The sequence below is a fragment of the Eptatretus burgeri genome, chromosome 1 (assembly GCF_056783735.1).
Source record: "Eptatretus burgeri isolate ZD-2024b chromosome 1, Ebu_testis_v1, whole genome shotgun sequence".
NCBI classification, from domain to species: domain Eukaryota; kingdom Metazoa; phylum Chordata; class Myxini; order Myxiniformes; family Myxinidae; genus Eptatretus; species Eptatretus burgeri.
This window is the reverse complement of record NC_140961.1, coordinates 1,807,803-1,833,671: the sequence shown is the minus strand read 5'-3', so window position 1 is coordinate 1,833,671 and position 25,869 is coordinate 1,807,803. Positions and strand designations below refer to the sequence as shown.

The following is a 25,869-nucleotide window of genomic DNA, read 5'->3' as shown; positions in this document are numbered from 1 at the left end:
CACATGTGAGAGGAAGTTGTAACAGTTTAAGAGATTGTTTTTATTTATTTCTTTTAAAATTATGGAAGATTGGATTGGATTGGGGAAGGGTAAAAAAATGAAGAAAGGTTAAAGAAAAATAAACCATCAAGGTACATGGTGAATGTGGATCAGCAAAAGTAGAAGTAAGGAGGAAGAAGAGTCGGTAGAGTTAGTCACATGGTTATGTGGGGTACAAGGTGAGCAGGGAAAAGGTTTTGTTTTTTTTCTAATTTTTTACATTTTAAGACATGAAACAGGGGCTACAATTGGGAGGGATAGGAGGGTGGAGGGAAAAGTGGCAAAAATAAAAACTGATGATAATGACGAGAAAATACAAATAAACACGATGGTGAACATAGACGGGAGACAGGCAGGCCTCTCGGAAACCGAATGACGAGACCGAAGAAAACTCACCAAATAGCACAAGTTTTTAAACAAATCCCAACCTGGAACACACAGTAAACACGGAGGCAACAAAATAAACAGTCGAAACGTGACAAACACCGACCGGAAACTAATCTTTGAGAAAACCGGCAGAGACCATTGGAGAGAACCAACCGTCACTCAAAAACCAGAATCGGAACTCGTCTAACACCAACCTACCAAGAAAAGTATTTCCAGGAAACAATAGGATTAAAAAACAACTCAATCTAGTCAAACTACAATCTGCACAAGTGATCGAATGACGACAACGCATGACACAACCGATTTGCTTTTATACTGAATCAATAAATAAACCGGATATCAAATACAATCAGTTTGGTGGTTGTACAAGTATCAACACAACTTCATGCGTAAAAAAATCGTTCTCCTCGAACATGTCGCACTTTATAGATTCATAAAACTGCTCCCTGCCTGACGAGGAGCCACGAACCACAGGATCGAGAGAGACCTCGTATATCCTGCAACTTGGTCTTGTTTAAATAAAAAAAGTTCCCATACATAAACCTCACGTCATTTTCACCATGAAAACGATGTATGCCCAGTGGAGGTTTACAAATTAAAACCCTTGTGCTGGTCCATCATCACTGATGTACCGCAACAAGGCACAACTTCAACCCAACTTCAACCCCAAAATCAGTGAACCCCACAAACAGTGCATTACAAACAAGAGATGGCAAGCAAAACACCACACACCAACTGAGAGGTCGTGATGAGCTGCAGCAAAGCAACATCATCTCCGGCCTATTGGAAATGCAGCCAGGAGTCCGTCTCTGTGCTCACAACGAGCTACGTCTGCAAAAACTGCGGTTGCACCCTGGCCACCTTCCGCAGCTCCTTTACGTGGCTCTTAGGACACTGCATCTCGCACCAGCTGATGGGCACCATATGGCCCCCTGTGGAGCACAAAAACAACACAAATCACATCTTTGGGGTGTCCTTGATGCTCATCCCAGATATGCATTGACCTCTGTGATGGTCCACATTGGGTGTTGGAGTGCCGTAGCCCGAACCTCAGGGTTGCACAGAGCTGTTCAGGGCAACAGTTTGGAATTCTGCCAAGGTACCAGCAACAATTTGCCTACCCTTCATCGAAAGACACCGAGAGATCTTAATCGTCCACCAGCAATCGAGAAGACAGGTCCTCAGGTTGACGTCGAACACCGTCTGATAGACGTCATGCTTTTCCACGGAACAACTTGCCTGCTAAGCAACAGTCTGATGGTTATGTTCAAGTCGAAAGATCAAAGACAAATGTTAAACCTCTGCACAATATCAGATACGCACCGTGGGGGTCGAGGCACACCATGGCCAAAAGGATTGGCACACTTGCTACCAACCAACTATCATTGCTGGGTTTGTATCATTATAATATTTTTAAACACGTGCTCATATGGTAACAATGAATGGCAATTCCAAAATAGACTCTCCGTGTTGATGGCATCGAGCCATTTTTGATTGACTCGTCAATCATGCATTTCATCAAACCTGGTTGAGTTGACCTCATTCAAAATAAAATAAAAAGGCCTGATGCAATCTCTCATCACAAAGGCTAAAATCTCCAACAAACCCAAAACGAGGAATAAATAATTTACAACAATATTCAAGATCCGCCCGAAGACCGACCCTTCTCACCGGCCTCGCTGCGGGCCACGACGACACCCAGTTCATTCTCTGCGGTACTCAGCAGGTATGACTGAGAATCACCGAGGGATATCTCCAGGGCAATGGAGTCAAGGAAGAGCTAACTTACAAATGGCGGGAAACGGGCACACATGAGCATCCTGAAAATTGGAAAAAATAAAAACAAAAGTAAAAATACTTCCGTGAGAACACCATGATGGAACAGACAGAGCAGTGCACCAACCCACGCAGTGCAATGGCCTGCACAAGCACCTGCAGGATGACGAACAGTTAACATCTCAAACCACATCTCAAAAAAAGGATACCACTCGGGCAAGAATCATGTCCCCAGGGCGGAAAGACTTGTAGATCTCAACCTGCACAGAAACACCGAGCTGAGCTCTTTCAAAAAGAAACCCACAGAAAGCCTCGTCTACCCTAACGGTGGCAAAACGTTTCATTCAAAAACACAACCCCCACCCCCAAAGCACCCTTTATATTTACTTGAAGGTTCACTTTGAAACCACTTCTGCTGTCACATGACCCACCTTGTCCTTCTCTGTGGCTCGTACATCTTCCTTTCTGAGGGTGAGATATTCGGTTTTTCCACGTTTGCAACAAATGACATTGTTTGCTACATTCCCCATTTTATGTTTAACATCCCACTCCCATACGTATCCCTTCCATCCCTTTACTCACAAGTCCTCTCGGACCACATTGCATTCAAAATATGTAGATCCCACTTTACAAAGGCATGGGTTGGAAGTATGTACTTTATTCAACAAATTCTTGCACTTCCTCTCTCTGCCCGAGGTCATCTTCAATCTGCTGGGAAATCAGCTATCACAGCAATATATTAAAAACATAGGGGCAATGCACCTGGGTGCTCACACCTGGTTGTGGCTGGATAAGATAACCAGGGAACCACAGGTCGACATAGATGACCCACAAAATATATAATGGAGAAGAAAGTAAATACCTTTGGATTTTTTTTTTTCATGCCGTGAACAAACTTTGGAACATCACGGACGGGTGAGAAAGGTTGTGGTCAAGTTTCATCGGAATTGCATGTGTAGTTTCTGAGAAGAAAGCAAATACCTATTTTGGGGAACAACCCCCATCGACCCCTTCAGGGCCAGATTTCTTTCATGGCATGAACAAACTTTGGAACATACACGGTGATGAACGTTGTGGTAAAGTTTCATTGAAACCATACGTGTAGTTTCACAGAAGAAGTCACAAGTATTTGTGGAAGGATGGACGGACGGACGGACGACGCGCCATCACAAAAGCTCCACAGAACTACGTTTCAGGTGAGCAAAAAAGGTGTAAAAAAAATGGATAGCTGGTGGGCTGGTGCTCCCGTGTCTCACCTGAGGGGAGAGCAGTACTCCATCAGGCTGTGGACGAAAGCTTTGTATGTGGTCAGGACCTCAGGTGGGCCAAGGAAGGACTTTGCACGAAGGAGGATTCCCAGTCGGCGACTGGCTTTGGAGGCCAGGTTGGAAATGTGGCTTTCCCAGTTAAGGTCATGGCAGATAGTGAGACCCAGAAGCTTGAATTAGAAGACTTCTTCCAGAGGATTGTTGAGAAAGTAGATGGGGGGGGGGGAGTTTCGAGTCGATCCTTTCGGAGAGACATTGTGAGAGTGTGAGATTTGTCCGGATTGAAAGACATGTTCCACGTGTTGGACCAGTTTGTGATTTTACCCAGATCTGCAGTGAGCGAAGAAGCTGCGGCTTGCCGGTCTGAGGGATGACAGATGGTACGGCAGAGAGTGGAGTCATCAGCAAAGAGATAAAGAGGATTTTCCAGAGAGTTGGAGAGATCGTTGGTGAAAAGCAGAAGAACAGGACCCAGAACGCTGCCTTGAGGAACTCCAGCCTGGACAAGAAGAGGGGATGAAAGAACTCCATTTAGGGCCACATGTTGGCTGCGACAGGAGAGGAAGTCTGCAAGCCATGAGTGGAGATGGCCTTGGATACCATAGGAAGAGAGTTTGGTGAGTAGGGCAGGGTGCCAGACAGTGTCAAAAGCACACGATACGTCTCGAGATATGGCTCCAATTTCATGTCCGGCATTGAGGACCTCCACCCATTGTTGGTAGAGCAGAAGCAGCATATCCAGGGTAGAGTGACCTGGTATGAAAACAAACTAGCATAACCCGCGCTCTGCGCGACATGTTGGGGTGGGTGTGTTTGAGAAAGAAACTGATGCAGAGTATCAATAGTAATTTTACTTTAATGCAGTAAGTGGAATACGATTTCACTGTTTCAGAACCATTTTATTTACTTTTTTTGTACCATGCACCTCATATGGTCTTTGAGATAATGTAAGCCGAATATCACGTTACTCGAGCGCAGAACAAAGTTGAAGATAGCGCGACACGAAACCACAACTCGGAAATAATATACAAGATTGATCATCGGAAACCTGAAATCCCAGGCAGTTATTTCATTAGTATGTGTGTAGTTCGACCTCCCCTCATGTCGAGTGGGTTAACGGGACGAATTGCGTTGCGTGGGACTCGTAGTTAGGTCTGATAAATACATCTCTGATCCCTACTCTGACCTCTCCTCGAATCTTTTCCTTTGAGCCATAATACACAAGCCTGGAAACACACGCCATTCAATCGACAATTGTTTACTCGGCACACAAGACAACTTGCCCCGGGAATTTGCGCGCCATTTTCCATTCAAACCTGCACGCCAATTCCCAACCGACACCTCACCTTACTCCACACCTCGTTCACCAAATCTCACTACTTTGACCACAAATGCCTCCCGCGCACGGGAAAAATACTCCCGCACCCCCTCGTTCCGCTGCATCGTTACAATTTGCCACTCTATTTCGAGCACCGCCTGGTGTCAGCCATTGTCCTCGGTGCCACACGATGCTCCACCACGCTACAGATGCTATATAGCTCCATCGCATCTCACCGGGAATGTCCCGGGTGAGCGTCCGCAATTGTTGCAGCCCTCATCCAGTTGTCAGACCACGGCAAGACCGTAAGCAAGGAGGTGGTCACGGGAAGGGCGATCCCGAGGTTTGGTTCGGGTCCTGGGTGTGCGTTTTGGCTCATGAAGGAGCCTGTGGGTGGCGGAGAAAGTCCGCTACCATCCAACATACAGACTACACTAGGTGCATGTTCGGGGCTGGGGTGCCAGCTCGGGGAGCATGCTCGCCATGTTAAGTCAGAAGCTCCGAGCTATGTCGAAGCGGTTGAGCATACGAGCCGGTTTCCCGTCCCAGAGCCTGGCAGGACACGGCTAGGGCCGCTGTGGCCCAATAGAGGAACAGGATTTGGGCCACAGTTTGTCGATTTCCAGTCTTCACCACACCCTTCGCCTGGGGCTTATAAAAGATGGTAGCATGGGGCTGTGAAGAGAGCTTCTTTGAGAACATCATCTGTGTGTGACTGCAGTCCTTTGAGAGCAGACAGTGGACTCCCTGCCGTGCTATCGACGTGCTGCCACCCCCATGAAGCCAGATAAACTCACTGCCGGCGCACCAGTGCAGAGCGCACGTTGCCATGAGCCCCGACAAATAAATGAGGAGATAATGCGCCATATCACGAGGTGGCAACGCTCAGGCGGAGCGTTCCATGGAGGTACATGCTTTCACATACAGACTTTTACACCGTTCGGTGAGGAATCCTCCTTCTCACACATCTATCCCGTCGACTGTGGGCGCACAAAGAACAACGTGTTACTGACTCGCAATCCCATTTTCTTCTGGCACGACACCGCACCCCTCACGTCACATACATCGCACCAACCCACTCCCACACCATCGACAACAGTCCCTTTCCACCTACCCCTCCCCAAGCATGCTCGGCCGCAATGGTAAGCTGACCGCACCAGGTATTTAGAGGGCGCTCATCCTCACCTTTCTCTCTCTTGGCTATCTAACTTTCCGTGTGTGTGTGTGTGTGTGTGTGTGTGTGTGTGTGTGTGTGTGTGTGTGTGTGTGTGTGTGTGTGTGTGTGTGTGTGTGTGTGTGTGTGTGTGTGTGTGTGTGTGTGTGTGTGTGTGTGTGTGTGTGTGTGTGTGTGTGTGTGTGTGTGGTGTGTGATAAGTAATTGTTTGTTGTTATTTCCAATCTGTCTCAGTTTTTTTTTCCTTCATTGGTCTGACACATTGTACAAGTGTTAGCATCCATCAGTCTGTAAAATGGCAGTTTGGGCATTGATAAACTGCACCAACAGTCATTTACGTGGATGTGGAAAGACATTACATCTGTCAGTCCTTATTTTTGTCCTCGAGTAAGTAACATTGTCGAAAATAGTCAGGCTAATCCTGCTCTGTGTCCTCTTTTGTAAGTTGCCTTTTGCCGCACCCCACAAATTCCTTGTTATCCCCTGCTGTATATAAAAATACACTCCATTCACTGTGCCACATACCTTTCCTCGCTTGGTTGTAAATAAATGTTCCCAGCTTGTTTTTTGTGTTTTCTTCCATTGGTCCAGCAAGGCCCACACCCTAGTTTAGCTGAGAAGCTATTCCCCAACGAATCTGTTTCCAAGCTGGTACGTGCTTGGCAGTTCTGCTCGGCTGCATCTAATCTGGTAAGGTGATCCGGCTTGAGCAAGTGCGTACCGAGGGTATGTTCCCCAGTAATTATATCATGTGAGCTATAAGTAAACACTATTTATTCGATGGAGGACCCTCAGACACGTGGTCGAGTTATTGGCGTTTGCGGTCGATTCGCGACCCGCCGCGTCACAAAGTTATTCGTGAGAGACAGCCTGCGATTCCCGTGAGTCTGGTGGAAACCCGAGGTAGTTCATCGCTCGTGGTCTTCGCCCCCGACCCCAGGTCCGCAACAACATGGTTGTTTGCCCAAAAATCAAAACAAAATTAGTTTATAAAAACAACAAAGCGGATCACAGTCCCACAAGCAATCACTTCAAGCTCACCTGATGACACCACGGAAAACATCCTTCAACGGTGTGGATTCGATGAATACGATCTCACAACGGGCCAGCTTTGGGGTGATGCTCGTAATCTACGAAAACACAAAACCACGTCCATAAATGAAAAAAAAAAACCACCATCGGTTTCCAGGCCTGGCTAGTCATGCGGGCATTATGGGTTTATGTAAACGCCGAGTTTTACATATACCGTGAAAACTGCTCGAGGGTAGACCAAACAAAATAACCTGAAAACTTCGTTAAACCAATTTACACTCGTCCATTCTCCAAGATTAACACCACCAGCACCATTGTTATCCGTACAAGTGAGCGGGTCGTGGTTTACAAAACATACGGAGCAGGACATCACCGGCTGTGACTGATGGAGTTTCAAAATAGAAGGATCATCAAAGTTGAAATTATTATATATTTAAACTTCTCCTCTTGTGCTTTAAAAAAAGTTGTTACTAAACTGTTAACGAGGTCCGTATAGGTTTCATTACAAGCTTTCTTACGATCCATCATAACGACACCCAAATTGAGTGGAGGTGAGAAAAAAAACAAAAAAAACTCACTGCAGCTGATCACGTGCTGCCTGAATGCTCTCCTAATGAAGCTTCTTCTTCTTCTCCCTCATTCAGCTCAATTACACCCAGCTTGTGGGGTCTCCCGAGTGAGAACGACTCTGACCCAAGTGGTTTCTGTGCAGGAACCGACGAGCTCGGCCTGACGGTCGAATGTGGCAGGAAGTTGTAATTTGTTCAGGGTACCGGCGATGGCTTCCCTACTCTTCGTGAAGGACACTGTGGAATCATTAACATCCACCACCAATTCTGCGAGTCGGAACGCCAGTTTAACGTCCATCCGAGGGACGGCACACATTGATGAATCACCCCGCCGGTGAAACACCGGGATAACAGTTTATAGCTGGGTTGGGATTCAAACCCAGGCTATTACACGTACCTCAAGGCCATCCCACCAGCCTGGTATCCTAATTAATGTGGAGTGGATTGTGATGACTCGAGCACAGCTCAAGCCTTACTGTGTTCAGCAGACACCCATTTTACATTCAATAGACACCAATTTTCACAAGTGGGGAAGTCCCTGACACCTGAACACACAAGGCTGTTTGGATTCAAACCAAGAAAGAACACCTCACGACACTCGAAATACGTACAGTACACGGAGGTGAGAATTTGAAATAAGTAACTATCTTGGTAATGGTACATGACCTCCAATCCAAAAGGAAATACAATCCATATCATGTTAAATAAATAAACTTTTTGATCACCAACTCTGCACAGCATCACCATTGTTAGTGATCAATCCTCGTTCTACATGTTATCAAACAACTAATGGAAAAAGAGAATGAGTGGGCAAGCACCTTGCTGCACAATGACAACAAACCGAACCAGATGTGCACAACTACAGCCCTGCCGTGATGATAAGGAATCACTCCAGCAGGAACGTACACGGTACAACACAGCCAACCAAGATGTAGTAATAGGGGTTGAATGAGCAGGGATGGTCTCTGTCAATCAACTTGCCATCCAGCGAGCTCAATTCCAATAAATAAATAACAGACACCAAAACCAAATCGCATTCCTTCGCTCGCACTCATCTTCATAAATAAAACGAGGTGGACGTCTGCCTGTCTGTCCCATTTACCAGCTCCTCTCTCACCACTTCGTGCAGAGTCAAACTCCGTAAGCGTTATTAACAATGCCTTACAATTATGCTGATGTACTTACGCCGACTCCTATTATTCCCTTCAGTCCAAACTAAAGTCCACCGTTCTCAAAGCGTTTGTCATGCTCAATATCATGGCATTCGGGTGGACGGTGCTTCTGGATTGTTCTTCTATTTTCTTTGATTCCATGGTTTCACGTTACCTGTCCTCGACAGGTACATTAGTTCATCCAGCGGTTCCCAACCTTTTTCAATCAGCGCCTTCGAGTCTGGCATTTCACTCAGGTCGACAGGCAGGGTCTCCAAGCAGCCATCAAACTTATACACTGGTCTCCCATCTCTACTTTCTCCAACATCACCTCGTCCTGGGAATTCTTTCAAAGAATCTTGCTCTCTCTCATGCACAAACCTATCCACTCGAGTCTTCAGTTGTCATACCCTTCCTCCCGCCCATGGTTCACTGAAGCTTGTGGCGAGGCAGTTTTCCTGAAACAACTTGCCTTCGCCTCATGGAAGGCAAATCCTTCTGAAGGCAATCTCAGTTCCTTCCATAAAGCTCGGAACAAGTGTGTGTCTACCCTCAGAAGAGCCAGGAAACAACATCTTCCTTCTCTCAAGTCTGAACTCTCAAACCTCTCTCCCTCCTCCAAATCCTGGTGGCACCTAGTCAAGTCTGTTTCTGGTGTATGTTCCCCCTCCATCCGCTCACTTACCTCAAATGGCCGCACATGTGACACTGCATGTGAAAAGGCAGATCTCTGCAGATCTGGATAAAAATCACGAGCTGGTCCAACACGTGGAACATGCCTGTCATTCATGACAAATATCACATCCTCACATCTCTCCAAAAGGACCATCTGGAACCCCCCGCCATCTACTTTCTTAACAATCCTCTTGAAGAAGTACTTTCATTCAAGCTTCTGGGTCTCACTATCTGCCATTATATTTCCTGGGAAAGCCAATTTCCAAGCTGGCCTCCAAAGCCAGTCACAGACTGGGCATCCTCCGTCGTGCAAAGTCCTTCCTTGGAACACCTGAGCTCCTGACCAGGTACAAAGCTTTTATCCAAGACCTGATGGAATAATGCTCTCACCTCTGTGCTGGCATTTCCGCCCCTCACCTTTCTCTGCTTCACGCTGTGGAAACCAAGGTATTTAGGATCATTGGTATCTCCAGTGATGAAGCTGTCTTTGGGTCTATCATTCTCTCACCGCAGGCAGGTTGGTGGTCTTTGTCTTCCACAGTCTCCTCTCATATGAGCATCATCAGTGTATTAAAAAAGTTAAAATAAAAAAATAAAAAAACACCCTCTTATCTCCTGCTCCCCTTGTATTTTCTGTGTCAGCTCGTCTATGAGCCTCCACATTGTATATAAAATAAAAAATACAAATAAATTTGCAGACCACTTTGGTGTCTATTTTCTTGATGGACCACTAACCACATTTTTTTGACAAAACGAAAACAAACCATAAACGAGGACACTCGGTAGAGTGCATAGCTCTGCCACGTACTGCCCGATCCATGAGTACATATCGGGCCCAATAAATTTTTGAAATATCATTCTGTATATCGTTTTTGGCCCGATCTCTCAATGGAAAAGAATCACTTGAAAAATGAAACAATTCTCGTGTCCAGATTCGGATCTTCACCAAAATCAAATCAATTCGTCCTCGTCACAAACACAACGTGTCAACCATGTTTTATCCAGATCCGTGCACAATGTTTTGAAATATCGTGCGCACGCATGCACGCACACGTGACAACATTTCCTCCTTCATCTTCGGTGGCGGAGGTTAAAAAAACAACAAGTTCAAATGAGCTAAGATCCTCGTCCTCTTGATGATGACGTCATAAAAACGAATACGACGTCATTGTGACGTATCAGGTTTGTGATAAATTATCTGTGCTAATGCCAGGCTTGATTCCCGCAAACAAAAATTCAAACAGCTTGCCTAGTTTCGGAGATAATGGTATAAGCGATTTTCATTAGCGACGATATTATGACGTCAACTTTTTTTCTAGGAAGAATTTCCAAAATCGGAGATGGTTACTGCCTGCGCGTGGGCTTTCTGCATATACATGGCAAGTTTCACGAAGATCCGATGAAAACTCTGGGTTGTGAAACAAAAAAAATGTTTAAAAAATAGGAATGACGTCATAAAAATTGATACGACGTCATAGTGATGTATCTTATGTGCGGTAATTCATCTCTGCTCATGCCCTGTTCGATTCCCACAAACAGAATTCAAAAAGCTTGCCTAGTTTGAGATTAATTTTTTTTTTTCGGCAATTTCCATTAGCAGAAATATTTTGACGTCATAACTTTTTTTTTCTAGGAGGAATTTTCAAAATCGGAGATGGGTACTGTCTGCGCAGGGTATTTTTACATATATATGCCAAGTTTCAGGAAGTTTCGATGAAAACTGTAGGCTGTGAAACAAAAAAGTAGACAAGTAGAAGATGAAGAAAAACAACGTGAGTAAGACTTAGAGATCCTCCACGAGGATCTAAAAAATAAAAAGCAATTAAGCTGAACCAGCAACGTCTGTGGATTCAGAGTTGAACAGTGAATCTCTTTCCTCGATGACGTCAAACAAGTTACTCTTCTATAGAGTGACATGTCTTGAATGTGACAACAAACTGTATTATTTGAAATTGGAATGGAGACGAGTTGTTTGTTTTTGTGTTCTTTTTCGCGTTTCGGGCCAAATAAACTTTTACACACATCCCTAACACAGGGCATCACAAGGACTTCCCTAACTGTGTGGGGATATTTAGACTTTGTAATCCTCATATCAGCAAAATGAGAAAAGATGCTTTCAAACCACTTAAATCAACTTTTCATTTTACACATTGGAAACTCCCGATGGCAAAGTTCCATTTCTTTTGTTGGGTAAACTCAACGTGGCTTCTTCTCACATTCTGGATGATTTGTAGATAAATGGCGGGGAAATGTTAAAGTTTGAAACGCTTCATTCGACAATACCTCGTGAAAAATAACGCACTGTAGCTTTGGTACATCCTCGGTCCAGTAAATGTAAATCTCAATTCCAAATATTCTGGATTACATTTTCGACACGGAGGGTTTCATTTCTTTGAAGGTGGCTGATCAGATTCCTCATTTCCAGTCGGAAGCCCAGGCTGGGCTGGTCCCCGCTACCACTCGCTCGTATCAGAAATCTCTCCATTTTGCGATGTACCATGCTCACTGCTCACCGAGTCGAACCAGTCATGATTTTTTTTTTAATACATTCTGGAGATATGGAGATGAGTTAGGTGGGATGCAATACGAAAGTATAAAATGGCTTCACAGTGTACAGGATGTGACGTACATCATTGTTGAACATGAACAGAAAGTTAATACTTGTATCGATTTCAGTTAAAATGGCCGGTTTGAATGCTCCGCTGAGAATTGCATCAAAAGCGAGCAGATGTAGAACAGTACTGCGTAAAGAACTTGTGTATAAAAAGATGACGGAAGTCAAGGAGGTGAATTGAATAACCTGCTTTTATTGAGTTAACATGTACAACCTGAAAGATTTTTTTTGGGGTTGGGATGTATGGACCACCTGCCATTTGGTCCATGGCCCACAGGTTGGGAACCAATAAGTTAGTCACTAAAATCAACATGCCATACCTTCCCTGTAATGACGGTTCCGATTTCAGGCACCACCCGAGCCTGCGTATCGCAGACCACTTCAATCACAGGCAGCTGCAAAAGAAGCAGAAATCGTGAAAAAAAATATTCCCACAAAACACACACACAGGAAAAAACAAATTCAAAAATAACTCGAGAGAGTTCAATGTTGGAGTATATTTCAATTCTAATAAGTATGATTTTAAAGATAGTTTTAAAAAACAAGGACACTTTTCGACACAACCAGTTATACCTCCACCCATGTTATAACATACTTGTACCAAGTTTGATTTAAATTCCTGAACCGAGATGAAAAATATTAAATAATTCTGGATGCCAGACCATGCGTCTGAACAGTTTGAAATTTAAAACATCGATTCCCCATCACAACTAAATCATAATTGTGACGCTTCATGTCAACTGATGATGGGGTTCAAGAGAGGATTTAAAAAAAAAAAAGATTTTCTTTCAATCCAAAATGGCTGTCAGACTGTGTGAGCTATTAATTAAACATGAACACCCTGGTATACCTGAGGCTTGGTCAAGGCCCTGTCACACCTTGACGGTTTAGCCAGCGTATTCCGACGTATGAAAAATTTGCCGAATATGCTGGCACACGTCGAATTCGTTATGGGTAAGTTTTGTATACGTTAAGAGCACGCTGGCATACGTTGTAGTACGCCGACAAATTTTCAGCATGTTGAAAATTTTTCGACGTATCCAGCGTATGGCGCACACACTGGCACAAGTTGTAGGCACGTTACGTGATCGTTGACACACGTTACTCACAAGTCGAAACACGTCGAGGTAATGTTTAGCGTACCCGAAACTTAATTTTTAACCTACGAGTAACGTGCTTTGAACCTATGTGTAACGTGTCTCCAACGCACATTGACGTCTTCCGGACGACCACAGAACTTACTTAACGAGTTTCTAACTTACAGTTACCGTATAATGGCGATTTGGCAGCGTTTAGGGGAATTGGTATATAAAAATGGGCTTCACAGGAGGAACCCGTCAGTGTTCCAGACTCCATGTTTTTTTTTTGTTTGTTTGTTTTTTTTCTTCGGCATGACGGTGATGTTGACACTTCGATTTCTAGTGCGGTTACGATTTAAATCGTTGGAGCGGCAGCCTATTAATTATATTATAGTCGCACTATAAATCGAAGTGTCAACATCACTGTCATGCTGAAGAAGAAGAAGAAAAACAAACAAAAAAAAAAACATGGAGTCTGGAACACCGACGCTAAACATTACCTCAACGCGTTTCGACTTATGAGCAACTTACAAGTAACGTGTGTCGACGTGTGTCAACGATCGCGTAATGTGCCTACAACTTATGCCAGTGTATGAGGAACGTGTGAGTCATACGCTGGCATACGTCGTAAAATTTCAAGCATGAAAAAAATGTCGACGAGCTCGGCGTATACAAAACTTACCCATAACGTATTCGACGTGTGCCAGTGTTTCAGACAAATTATTCATACGTTGGCATACGCTGGCTGAATCGTCAAGGTGTGACAGGGCCTAAAGTGAAGTTTCCCCTCAACCGATGACATCATTGGTGGAGATTTTTGTTCCTCATGGATCGGCAAACCTGGAAAGTTTCGCCTTGATTTGTTCAGCTGTTTGAGATTTTTGAATGTTTTTTGTTTTAAAAAAAAAAAAAAAATTAAATAAAAAAAAAAAAAAACACATTGCTGCCAAACCACGTGACTGATGAAATCAGCAATTTTTCCCCCGATGATGCTCAAAATCTTTCATACTGAACGGATAAAGCGGTAGCCCGATGCAGTTATGACATCATAACAAGAAATAAATTAAAAACAAATCACACTTCCTTCTCACGGGGATTACTTCACGTGGACCAACTTTACATTTCTTCCAACGGGGAACTTTCACCAAGATGTCGAGTCATTTTAGGAGATGGAGGATTCGAGATGTTAGGGTTCATGGACTGAACAGGGTCCACGTAACCGTGCACTTAACCATCCCAGCATGGAGCCTGTGTAACCGTGCACTTAACCATCCCAGCACGGAGTCCGTGTAACCGTGCACTTAACCATCCCAGCATGGAGCCTGTGTAACCGTGCACTTAACCATCCCAGCATGGAGCCTGTGTAACCGTGCACTTAACCATCCCAGCACGGAGTCCGTGTAACCGTGCACTTAACCATCCCAGCACGGAGTCCGTGTAACCGTGCACTTAACCATCCCAGCACGGAGTCCGTGTAACCGTGCACGTAACCATCCTCGGCACGGAGTCCGTGTAACCGTGCACGTAACCATCCCAGCACGGAGTCTGTGTAACCGTGCACTTAACCAACCCAGCACGGAGTCCGTGTAACCGTGCACTTAACCACCCCAGCACGGAGTCCGTGTAACCGTGCACTTAACCATCCCAGCACGGAGTCCGTGTAACCGTGCACTTAACCACCCCCAGCACGGAGTCCGTGTAACCGTGCACTTAACCATCCGAGCACGGAGTCCGTGTAACCGTGCACTTAACCACCCCCAGCACGGAGTCCGTGTAACCGTGCCGGTTTCTCCACTAAAGTACGTACCCCGTTTCCGTCGGCCTCCTCGGTGCGCCGCCGCACGTACCCGGCCAGCGCCGAAAACACGTAACCAAGACGCACGAAGGTCCCCCGGCCCGACGCGCACTCCTCCACGCTGCACAGCCGCTCACCTGAGAGGACGCAAGAGAAATAAAAACTCAATACAATGACCATACCAAGGCACACAGGTCGAAAGGCACCAAGGACGGGAAAACTGAGGACTCACCGGGAACACAAACTTTGGGGAACGGGAACGTCATCACTCGCTTGGGACACGAGGACGGATGGCTGCTCACTCTTCCTCTTCTTCTTCTTCTTCCGCCTCTCCTTCTTCTTCTTCTTCCTCTTTGTGGTGAATAACGTCATCACTCGCTTGGAACACGAGGAACTGATGACTTCTTCTTCTTCTTCTTCCTCTCTTTGTGTTGAATAACGTTGTCAGAGCCGCGAGGCTCTATAAACGCCACGTACCCGAACTCATGGTTACAACCAAAAAGGATAAAATATAATAATGATAAAATAAATAAAAATTAATAAAAACTTGATACTGTCCACTCAATTTCCCTGATGAATTTTAGGGCCGATTTCATGAGTCGAGGAACATCCGGCTCGGTGAGGAAATGGATCCAGTGCACGCCTCACCAGACGATGCATTGAAGGATGTAAACCGGTCATGTTGAATCGGTTGAGGATTTTAAACCAGGTTTATTAAATAACAAATGGTTTCTCAATAATTCGGAAGGTTAACGTTGATTGGTCGCTACCCATGACGTCATATTGTAGGAGGAGTTTCGTATGTTGTAACCTCAGGAAGTTGAACGTTGATTGGTCACTTCCCATGACGTCATATTGCAGGTGGAGGAGTTTCGTCAGGAAGGTTAACGTTGACTGGTCGGATCCCATGACGTCACATTGAAGGAGGAGTCGAGTATAAAGTTCCTTCAGGAAGGTTTCATTGTTTCTTCTCTTCCAACCGAGATGTCTTGAGGTTGGTAACCGTTTGTTCGGTTCAGTTTACATGTTTTATACATATATAATTATATATATATTTATATACATCGATTTTGTTTTCTTGTAAATCGCTTTAAAATGTAAATTGTTCATTTTATTTTGTTTATTTGGAACATTTAGTCCGTCGTGGGGGATTTTAATGGACCTCGTGCGCAGTCCTCAATGAGGCCTTGTGTGGACCAGCGGTTAGTCAGCCTCTCGGTGTTGGTGGTGGCCGAGTCGGCGTTACGCTGCTGGTAGAGTAGCAAGCTCGGATACCTGAGTCCTGGACCCGTCCTGGGTACCTGGGATTCCATGGTCTGTGCGTGCAGCCCACTTCAGAGAGTGGGTTTGAACCCTTCATGGTTCGAACCCTAGTTCGTGGGTGGACAACGGCCGCTGGAATGTTCTAGAAAACCACAGAATACATCCCGAGTCGTTATTTATTTATTTATAAAAGTAATTTCTCTGTTGTTGGTAATATGAGCCACCACATGGTAATTATATAAACACCTTGTTATTATGATGCCATTTTTATGTTTTAAATATATAACACCCAAGAAGAGAACCAATTACAGACTAGGAATCTATATTTATTTATGTATTTATTTTAAAAAGTAATTTCTCTATTGTTGGTAATATGAGCCACCACATGGTAATTATATAAACACCTTGTTATTATGATGGCTTTTTTAGGTCATCTCGACCGAGATGACCTAATAAAGCCAGACCAAATGTCTGTCCGTCCGTCTACAATTTTTCTTTCCGATCTTGATGAAACTTAGTATGTGGGTAGAGGTCGATGAGTGTTGCACAACGATATAACTTTTGTCCGGGTTCAAGGTCAGGGACGAGGTCACGTAAGTTATAAAAATCGCCATTTTCAAAACCTATCTTGTCTGCCATTTTACAAGATGTTCAGCAACTGTTTATTGATTATGATAGTAAAAAAATATTATCTTGTACCTAACCGGACAGATTTTTGAATTTCCTTCCCGTTTGATAGTCACATGATCTGGAAGATGGCCAAAAACGCCGATGTGATTCGCAAAGAAGGAAGGAAGGAGAAATGAAATATAAATATAAAACAAATTTTTCACCTTTTATATTTATACATTTTCCGCCAAAGGTGTGAAAGTTTCAAAACCCGAAATGTAAACGTCGGCATTTATTTTCAAAATATAATTTCGTGCGTGCGTGCCAAAATGCCCGAGTCATCTTTAACCAAACTGCGCAGTAGTCCGGTCATGGCGTCTGAGCAGTGGCCAGCGTGGTTCAGATTGATTGTGGTTTCTGGGGCGAAGGTGATTGTTAAGAAGTATGTCGGCGGTATAAATTCGAGTGACTGTATTGGTGATTTAATCACGCAACATCTTGACAACAAATATTCTGGCCGAACGATTGCATCAATTCAGTGCATCAGCAGGGATGATTCGCAGGCTACTCTCGATCGTGCCGCTTTTTCAAAACATAATCACCGGCGGACATAGGGCTGCAGGCTGTGGGGCGAGGCCACGGATCCCGGATGAGGGGATAAGTGATAAATTATGATACATGCTTTGGGCTTTCTGATTAATATATCAATGAGTCCATTCCAGAATTAATGAATTAATAATTAATGAATCTGGCATACAAAATGTTTTTTCATACCTGACATGTTACTTTGTGCAGTGTCACGAAACTTCTGTGGAATTAATAATTAATGAATTTGCTAGCTCTAACGATTTTTCAAACCTCAATATCTCTATAAATACTTGACCAATTTTCATTCTGAAAGTTGCATTATAATCTACAGGATTATCATAATCTCCGAGAGCTAAGCCTATTTTTTTTTGTTTTTTTTTCTACAACTGGAAGTGAAATGTCCCCAGAGAGTGGACGGACCGGAAAACCACGTATTGCACTGACTGGTGATTCTGATGTGTTAATCCGGGTACTAAATAAACAATACATATTTATTAATTATGTCATTGGTAGTATTATCCTAATGTATCTCTGTGAACTATTTCAATCTAAACGGTTAGTTTGGACTGTTTCGCGGTTACCTGAACTGAACATTGAGAACTTGTGGTATGAAAGAGATGACCATCACCCCCACACGGGGGTAATTTTTAAAAAGTAATTTCTCTTGTCGGTAATACAACCCACCACATGGTAATTATATAAACACCTTGTGATTATGATTGCTTTTTAATTTTTTTAAATATATAACACCCAAAAAGAGAGCCAATTTGACTAGGAATCTTTATTTATTTATTTTTAAAAAGTAATTTCTCTCTTGTCGGTAATACAACCCACCACATGGTAATTATATAAACACCTTGTTATTATGATGCCTTTTTAGGGCATCTCCGAGGTGACCTGATAAAGCCGGACCAAATGTCCGTCCGTCAACAATTTTTCTTTCCGATCTTGATGAAACTTAGTGTGTGGGTAGAGGTCGATGAGTGTTGCACAACGATATAACTTTTGTCCGGGTTCAAGGTCAGGGACGAGGTCACGTAAGTTATAAAAATCGCCATTTTCAAAACCTATCTAGTCTGCCATTCTTCATGATATTCGGCAACTGTTTATTGATTATGATAGTAAAAAATATTATCTTGTATCTAACTGGACAGATTTTTGAATTTCCGTCCCGTTTGGCCGCCACGTAACCTGGAAGATTTGTCAGGTTCACCATGCACCTGAAACGTGGTCCTGTGGGAATTGCTTGACAAAAGCGATTTTATTGTTTAAATGGCATCTATAGGGTCTTAGTAGACAGAAAAACTTGGGTGGCAATTTTACTTTTGGGAATTTGGGTTTTGTGGGGGCTTAAACGGGGGTACCATCATTTCGCAGTTTATCACCCGAAATGAAAGCGCTAATATTTATATAACTAATTTTATCTCTTAAAATATTAATAGGAAAATTGTGAAAAAAATCAGGTGTCTTCCTCGTATCATCATTCATTAATGTACCAAATATTTAGTTGATATCTGAAATAATTATTGATGTTTATGTATTTCCAGATATGCACTTATGAAGAAGTTCACCCGTTTCGAAGCAAGGCCTGTTGATATTCAACTATAACGGACGTGACAATGAACTCGCTCACCTGCATAATTTCATTTGCGATAAAGGCAAGCGGAAGGGCTACACCTTTGTACAGAATGTTACATCAGATTCTATTGGTAACATAAAGAACTTTGCCGAGAAGCGAGCACAAGCGAGCACAGTATGGAGAAACACAGTATGCACCTCGGGCTGAAAATCTGTCAAAGTTGTCTGCATCTGATACAGAAAAAATCCATTACCACAAAGAATGTTACAAACTCGTAGTGCACAAAGGTATGCTGGAGAGAGCTGAAGAGATTTTGTGAAACATCATCGAGTGAATCACAAATGCGACCAGCTAAACTCGGACGTCCATCCTTGGCACATGATGAGGATTCTGTCAGACGTGTTCGCAGGTGTCGCCCAATGGAGCCAAAGACCAAGTCCTGTGCGTTTCTCTGTGATAATCCGACAGATGGAGAGTTGCATCTTGTCCTGACAGATACGATGGGGACCCGCTTTCTGGACATAAAAACGAAGACACGTGATGACAAAGTCCGAGCAAACCTGTCACTGTTGCTTGAAGTTGGTGATGCCGCTGCAAATGAAATGTGGTATCACAGAGATTGTTTACGAAATGTTGAACGCCAATGCTATTCTTTCAGATTTGATTGTACTGGGGTCGATGATAATATTGTTACGAATTTCGCTCGCCCGGCGTGCGATCGGCCACGTAACTCAAATCGCGACGCGTCACCCACCGGAATGGACAATTCAGTCGTGACCCTCCTGGAACTACCGCCAGGAGCCAGTCACTGGTGGGGGTTTAACCTCACCACAACCCATCCGCATTCTACCTGCGCGAAATAGGGTGAATCGCCGAATGTCGATATACCTAAGTACCCACGTGGGTAGCGTACCGAGGAGTTGTACAATGCCGTAGGTCGACTTCGGACACGAACCGCTTAAGCGGCTCGTTCCGTGCTAAAGGGATAACCGAGCGGAGTTATCGCCGACCTCGACGGTTCAGATTATTTATTGGGTGTCTACACCCACTACCAATCCCTTACGTGATGCAAGATGGAAATGTCAACCAGAGGAAAGGACGCAACGAAACAGGAAACAGTTTGACAAGCACTTTTAATTCACTCTCAGACAAGCACGTATTTTACAATCATACTAAAATGCACGTACACAGTCAAAGCAAGAACAATACGCAGAGTTAAAACCGAATAACGCAATGTACAAGCACTTATACGGGTTTACTTAATAGACTGGGGCCACACACACACACATTTACACCAAAAGCAAAGAAAATACAAGCCACGCTCACAGGCAAGGAGGCAGACAGGTCCGTGGACCAAATGAACGTGGAACCTGGGTGATCGGCCAGGTCCACAAGACCGAAGGGGTCTTACCCGCACCCTCGTGGCGCGATGGCGGGCAATCCGCAATGTCCGCGTAACGTGCCTGACTCCGTGCCCCTGGTATGGTCGGTGAGCTCCTTTGGCGTGCGTTGCGCAGGCACGTGTTGGTCGGCACCACGGTTGGGTTGGGGAACGGACGGGGTTTCCGGCGCTATCTCAGTGCGGATTGGGGGGGGGGCATTGTTGATGCTCGGGGTCGGGAGAGGGGAATGGCAGACGCTCCGTCCCACTAGCGGGGTCGCGGGACCGCACCGACTCCGGCGAACTCTCGCCCCTGAGTCCTCTTCTGCGTCCCTGCTCCACTCCGCGACTCGTCCCTCGACCTCCACTCTGAGCTCCGTCCCCTTCGCCGTCCGATCCCCGCAAACACACAACTCGGACTCCATGACTTCTGACTAGCACCACTTTCTGCACACCCGAGCTGCGTTGTGCTCGCGTCTTTATAGACCAGGGGAGGAGCTTGTATTCAGATTCGCGGATCAAAACGCGCTTGGAGGCGGGGCCACGGCACCCGACATTCAGCCATTGGTCGGGCAAAAAGGGGCGTGAGCCTCTCCTGATCTGAATTCCCTCCTAAAAGGAGTCCACATGCATCGCGCTTGGGGGCGGGGCCACACCACCCGACGTTTAGCCATTGGTCGGGCAAAAAGGGGCGTGAGCCTCTCCTGATCCGATTTCCCTCTTGCAAAGGCGGTGTACTCGCGGCTCGACGTGTTCGGCAACAATTACCGAACGGGCCCTGGACAACACGACGTTCGGTGTGGACTGGTGGTGTGGTTGATGGTTGTGGAAGGAGAAAGGCGAAGGTGGTGGGGGGTTTGCTGTGGTGGTTTGGTTGTTGGCGGGCATCGTTTGGGAATGGCGGTGAAGCAATGTTTGCAGGATGGAGTTGTGGGGGTAAAGAGGCGAAGGTGGTGGTGTTTGAGTTGTTGGTGGCTTAATGGTCCAAAATAACGATAGAGATAGAAAAATGGCTAATAAATGCACCGACTGTGGAAACGTGAATGACGACAGTATTTGTGACGAAGATGACATGTAGCCAATCAGTTAGCCAATGTATTGTTGTGGTTACCAAATTCGCAAACCACCATTCAGGTCCCTTAGGTGAGATATCTCGGTAAGTACATGTGTAGTTAGGCCCAAACCCGTTGTCTAGTGGGAATACATGTCATTTATGCGTGCTGCGACTCTTCAGGATAGCCGTTTTTCTTTTACTATCTTTATTTTGGACCAACCGCCATGATTACCACCACAACCACAACATCAACCACCAACCACAACGCCGCTTCACCACAACCGCCACGACCTTCCCGTCACACCTCGCAACCGTAGCATCGCCACCGTTCTTGCCCCGCTGTGGGTACCGGTGTTGGACTCGTGCAGGGCGCGCGTCGAACAGCGTGTACAAAATCACGGATTTTGTGCTTCAAAAACGGATCAAAGACGACACACGCCCACTTTTTGCCGTCCAATCGGTGAGCGAGGGGCGAATTGGTCCCGCCCCCAGGGCGAGCGATATATGCAAATTTGTGGATCAAAAAGCCTTCACGCCCACTTTTTCTCGGGCCAATGGGGAGCGAGTTGAAAGGTCAAAGGGAGGGGGTCAAAGGCGAAGCTACGAGGGGGTAAAAGGACCGCGTTCGTCAGTCAGGAAAAAAAAGAAGAGCAGAGTCAGGAGAGTCCAGAGGAGGAGAAGAAGGAAGAAGAGAGTCCAGAGGCGGAGAGTAGGAGAGTCGGAGAGTCCCGAGGCGGAGAGTAGGAGAGTAGGAGAGTCGGAAACAGAGAGTCAAGACTTCGCGGGCGGTGGAGCTGCTCGTCGTGTGCGTTGGAGTCGGAACGGAGGGGACGGAGCTGTGGAAAGGCGGCGACACCAGCCGAGGGGTGCTCGCGTCGTGCAGGGAGCTGCACCCGAGGGAGGCCGACAGCGCGACCTGGCCGCCGAGGTGGAGACGCTCGTCGCGGGATAATAAAGATCCTCTATACCCCGAGCATCAGCAACCCCCTCCTGTTTCCCCCGCGCTGAGATAGTGCGACCAAGGGGGCCCCTTTCCCACCCCCTACCAGACACTGTCCGCGAGGCCCGCGGAGTTGAGGCGCCATCGCCGCTCCGCGTCTCATCACCAGACGGGTAGGCGCGACCCGGTCTCGGCCTCAGGCCCGCCTCATCCTTGAGGGTATTTCTTTTCCTTGGTTTTGGGTATGTGTTGTCGGCGCCGTCTGTGAAGTAGAATTGTATAAGTGTTGCCGTGTGCTCGGTTGTCGGTATTAGGCTCTGCATTGTGTTTTCGCTTTACATTTGCTTTTGTGTAAATTGCATTGTGTCTTTTCTGTGTGCATTTGGTGGAATTGTATATGTGTGCTTCCCGTGTGCCGCGAATAAATGTGCTTTTGTGTTGAACTGTTTCCCGCTTCGCTTCGTCATTTCTCCCATTGAATCCTCATCTTGCTTCACGTAAAGGGTTGGTAGTGGGCTGAATACGCCCGATAATTAATCGAACCGTCGAGGTCGACGATAACACCGCTCGGTTATTCTGATAGTACGGAACGGGTCGCTAAGTGGCCCGTGTCCGAAGTCGACCTGCGGCGAGGTGCGATCGCCCGGTCTACCCTCCGCGTGGGTACTTAGGTAGGTCGAATTTGGCGAGCAACCCTATCCCACGCGGGGGCTGATTGGCTCGATCGCGGTGAGACCGAAAGGTCCACCCGTGACTGGTTCCCGGCGTTAGTCCGAGAGGGTCACGACTGGATTGTCCGTCCGGTGGGCGACGTGCCGCGATTCGAGTTACGTGGCCGTCAGCACGCCGGCGGGCGCGAAATCCGCAACACTGGTGTCAGGAGTGGGATACAAATTCATCGCCCTCCTCGCGGCACTGGTATCGGAGAACAGGAAAACGGGCTCTCCTGTCTCCGGCTAAATTCACGGGAATCGGTCCAGGGGTGAGAGAAGCGACCCCCGATTCCCTCCAAATTACGAGCGAGCAAAATTAACGCTTTCCGAGAAGCAAGATGGCGTATCAAGGCGAGCGGGAGCCGGGGGTATTAGAAATGGATGTAGAATGTGTAGAATCCATGGTCCAGGATGGAATCCCCGAGCAGGAAATGTTGATTGTGCAGGAACACGGACTCGCCCAACTGAACCCAGGGCCCGAGGTGGGTGCGGCAGCGGCCGCGGTGTATGACACCTCCCCCCCCCCTCTCCACCAAGACCCTTCCCCAACCCCTGCCGAAACGGCTCACTCAAGCGCACCCGACATGGCCCAGCTATGCGCCATGCTGGCGGCAATGACAAATGAAATGAAAAACGAAATGAAAGGCATGAACAAACAAATGATCGAAAGAATGGATGCGAATACACAAAAAATGGATGCGAATACACAACAAATGAACGAAAAGATGGATGCGAATACACAAAAATTGGATGCGAATACACAACAAATGAACGGAATGGAAACAAACATGAAGGAGGAAATGAAAGAACTAAGGGGTGAGACGCAGAACATGGGCCGATGCCTACAGGCGGGCATGAAGGCCTTGACCAGGGAGCTGGGAATGGCGACTCCACGTGTGGGAGCAAACGAGCTGGAAGGGGGTGCAACGGCTGACAGGCCCGCGGTGGAGGCGGGTAAAAAAATAATTCGGGGGGCGTGTTGGACGAGGGTCGTGACAGAGGAATCGACGGTGACCAAAAGGGAAAAATTAAATGGGGAGACCAAAACGTGTGAGACGAGACACGAAATGACGACAACGGAAATAATAGTTGAGACAAGGGAGGTAAAGGGTGAAGAGTTGGCAGAGACACGGGAGATAGAGGGTGAATTGGACGGGGTAAGTGACGCACACACACACACAGAGGTCGTGGAGGACAATGGGGGTGAGCTGGCGGACTGGGTAGAGACCCAGTGCGAGCACCTGGATGGCCTCCTCCAGGAACGAGGGGAGGGAGTATGCCCCCTTGAGGTGAGTCACGACCAGGTGAGTTCGGTCGTGCTTTGCGAGGTTGAGGGGAGGAGTGCTGTGGACAGGTGCACGGAGAGCTTGGGGGGTATAGAGGCCCCGGAGACCCTTGTGGGGACACAAATCCCCAGTGTGGTTGTCCCCGTGTGTGTGGTGCAAGGTGTGAGTGCGTCCCCGTGTGTGGAAGCGACCCCGTGTGTGAGTGGTGTGGTGGCGATGGTGCCGGAGTACGTGCTTCCCAGCACGTCGTGTGTGGGTGAGGCACCGTGTGTGAGTGAGGCCGTGTGTGTGAGTGAAACGGCCAGTATGAGTGAGGCACCACGTGTGAGTGGTGTGGTGGCGAGTGTGCCGGAGTGTGTGCTTCCCAGCACGCTGTGTGTGGATGACGCACCGCGGGTGAGTGCCCCCGCGTGTGTGAGTGAGGCACGGAGTATGGATGAGGAACCGCGGTTGAGTGCCCCCGCGTGTGTGGATGAGGCACCGCGGTTGAGTGCCCCCGCGTGTATGAGTGGGGCACGGTGTGTGGATGAGGCACCGCGGGTGAGTGCCCCCGCATGCGTGAGTGAACGGCCGTGTGCAAGGGAGACCGTGTGTGTGAGAGAGCGGTATGTGAGGGAGATGTCGGTTGGCATGCGGGAGCACGCAGCCGCGTCTCCCGGTGTGAATGTGATGGAGTGGACTGTGTGCGTCGTAACACGCAGGTATGCGTGTGTGGAATGGAGACGGAGACGGCGACAGAGGAGAGAAAGCCGAGTAGCGGCTGTAGCTATTTCGTGGACCGTGCCGGGTTCACCCAGCAGTGAGCACGAGGTTCGTGCTGTGCAACGCACGAGACCGCCACGTGCTCGCTTGCGAGAGTGAAGTCCCGGTCCGGAAACGCCAGCGGTGGATTTGCCGATCCCGCGGACGGACAAAGTTTAGGCAGGTAAACGGATTTGGACCGGACGGGTTCTCCACGCGATCGTGTGTGTTAAGCTCCAACGGGCAAAGCACATGTGTTCACGTGGGGAACCCCTCGAGACGTGGGGCTTGTGTTTTTTTTTTTTATTGCGCACGGTGACGTCATGGCTGCACGTGTGGTTGGAATCCGGCAGGAGGGGTATCTCGGCCGGATGGTACCGTCCAAGGAGGGACGAGGAACACGTGCAGCTGCATGACGTCACGGGCAGGTGCAAAGTGCGCGAGTTGCCGCGCAGGTGCTGCGCATGAAAAAAAATTAAAAAGCAAGCCTCACTTTTGGGTGCAAAGGATTCCTGGGTAAGGGGTGGAAGACCCCCTTACCTGGGCACAGGATGGAAACTAGTTCGGGGGAAGGGTTAGCTTAGCTAGACCGACTTCATGGGGCAGGGGTAAGTCCTCATGGAGTCCGTGGAATGGATTAGTTAGAGGGATTGTAGCCAGATTTAGGTTGGGAAATAAAATGAATTTTTGAGTTAGGAGACAGTGACAGACTTGTGGATGTGTAGAGGGGATGTAGTTTAGCTACGTAGGTTAAAAGGAACGTGCTGTAGTTTAAGGGACGACGTGGGAGCACGAGTTAGTTAGGGGATGTAGTTCGGAGGATGGCAGAGTTCAGTGG

The 25,869-nt window shown here is 46.8% G+C and overlaps 3 protein-coding genes across 5 annotated transcripts in view; 2 read left to right on the top strand and 1 right to left on the bottom strand.

Annotated features, from left to right (window-relative positions):
- Window positions 1–717: 717 nt before the first annotated feature.
- On the bottom strand, window positions 718–15,562 carry LOC147033772 (exosome complex component CSL4-like). The gene is made up of 8 exons (XM_085870670.1): window positions 15,110–15,562; window positions 14,890–15,014; window positions 12,324–12,398; window positions 7,004–7,092; window positions 2,634–2,667; window positions 2,412–2,462; window positions 2,098–2,179; window positions 718–1,358 (listed from the first exon to the last, which is right to left on the bottom strand). Exons 1-8 carry the CDS (start codon window positions 15,141–15,143, stop codon window positions 1,252–1,254), a joined length of 597 nt encoding a protein of 198 aa, XP_085726796.1. The 5' UTR covers window positions 15,144–15,562; the 3' UTR covers window positions 718–1,251.
- Window positions 15,563–15,727: 165 nt separating this feature from the next.
- The window catches only part of LOC147033770 (uncharacterized), a 31,720-nt gene continuing 21,578 nt past the window's right edge, over window positions 15,728–25,869 (top strand). The window contains exon 1 of one of the 2 annotated variants that reach the window (XM_085870516.1): window positions 15,728–15,871. The gene's annotated coding sequence lies outside the window, so the exon portion shown is untranslated. The remainder of the gene's footprint in view (window positions 15,872–25,869) is intronic. The other variant, XM_085870506.1, reaches the window with a different exon arrangement.
- Window positions 19,002–25,869, top strand: part of LOC147033771 (uncharacterized) — a 28,446-nt gene continuing 21,578 nt past the window's right edge. The window contains exon 1 of one of the 2 annotated variants that reach the window (XM_085870603.1): window positions 19,002–19,523. In XM_085870603.1, coding sequence (XP_085726729.1) covers window positions 19,457–19,523 — 67 coding nt within the window. In that variant the 5' untranslated portion in view covers window positions 19,002–19,456. The remainder of the gene's footprint in view (window positions 19,524–25,869) is intronic. The other variant, XM_085870610.1, reaches the window with a different exon arrangement.

Excerpts from the sequence above, each read along its gene's own strand:
- LOC147033772 (XM_085870670.1), bottom strand. The coding sequence starts at position 15,143 with ATGACGTTCCCGTTCCCCAAAGTTTGTGTTCCCG. Across the intron at positions 7,093-12,323 it reads GAACCGTCATTACAGGGAAG|ATTACGAGCATCACCCCAAA; the intron begins GTATGGCATGTT and ends GTGTTTTCGTAG. Across the intron at positions 2,180-2,411 it reads ACATGATTCTTGCCCGAGTG|ATATCCCTCGGTGATTCTCA; the intron begins GTATCCTTTTTT and ends ATTGCCCTGGAG.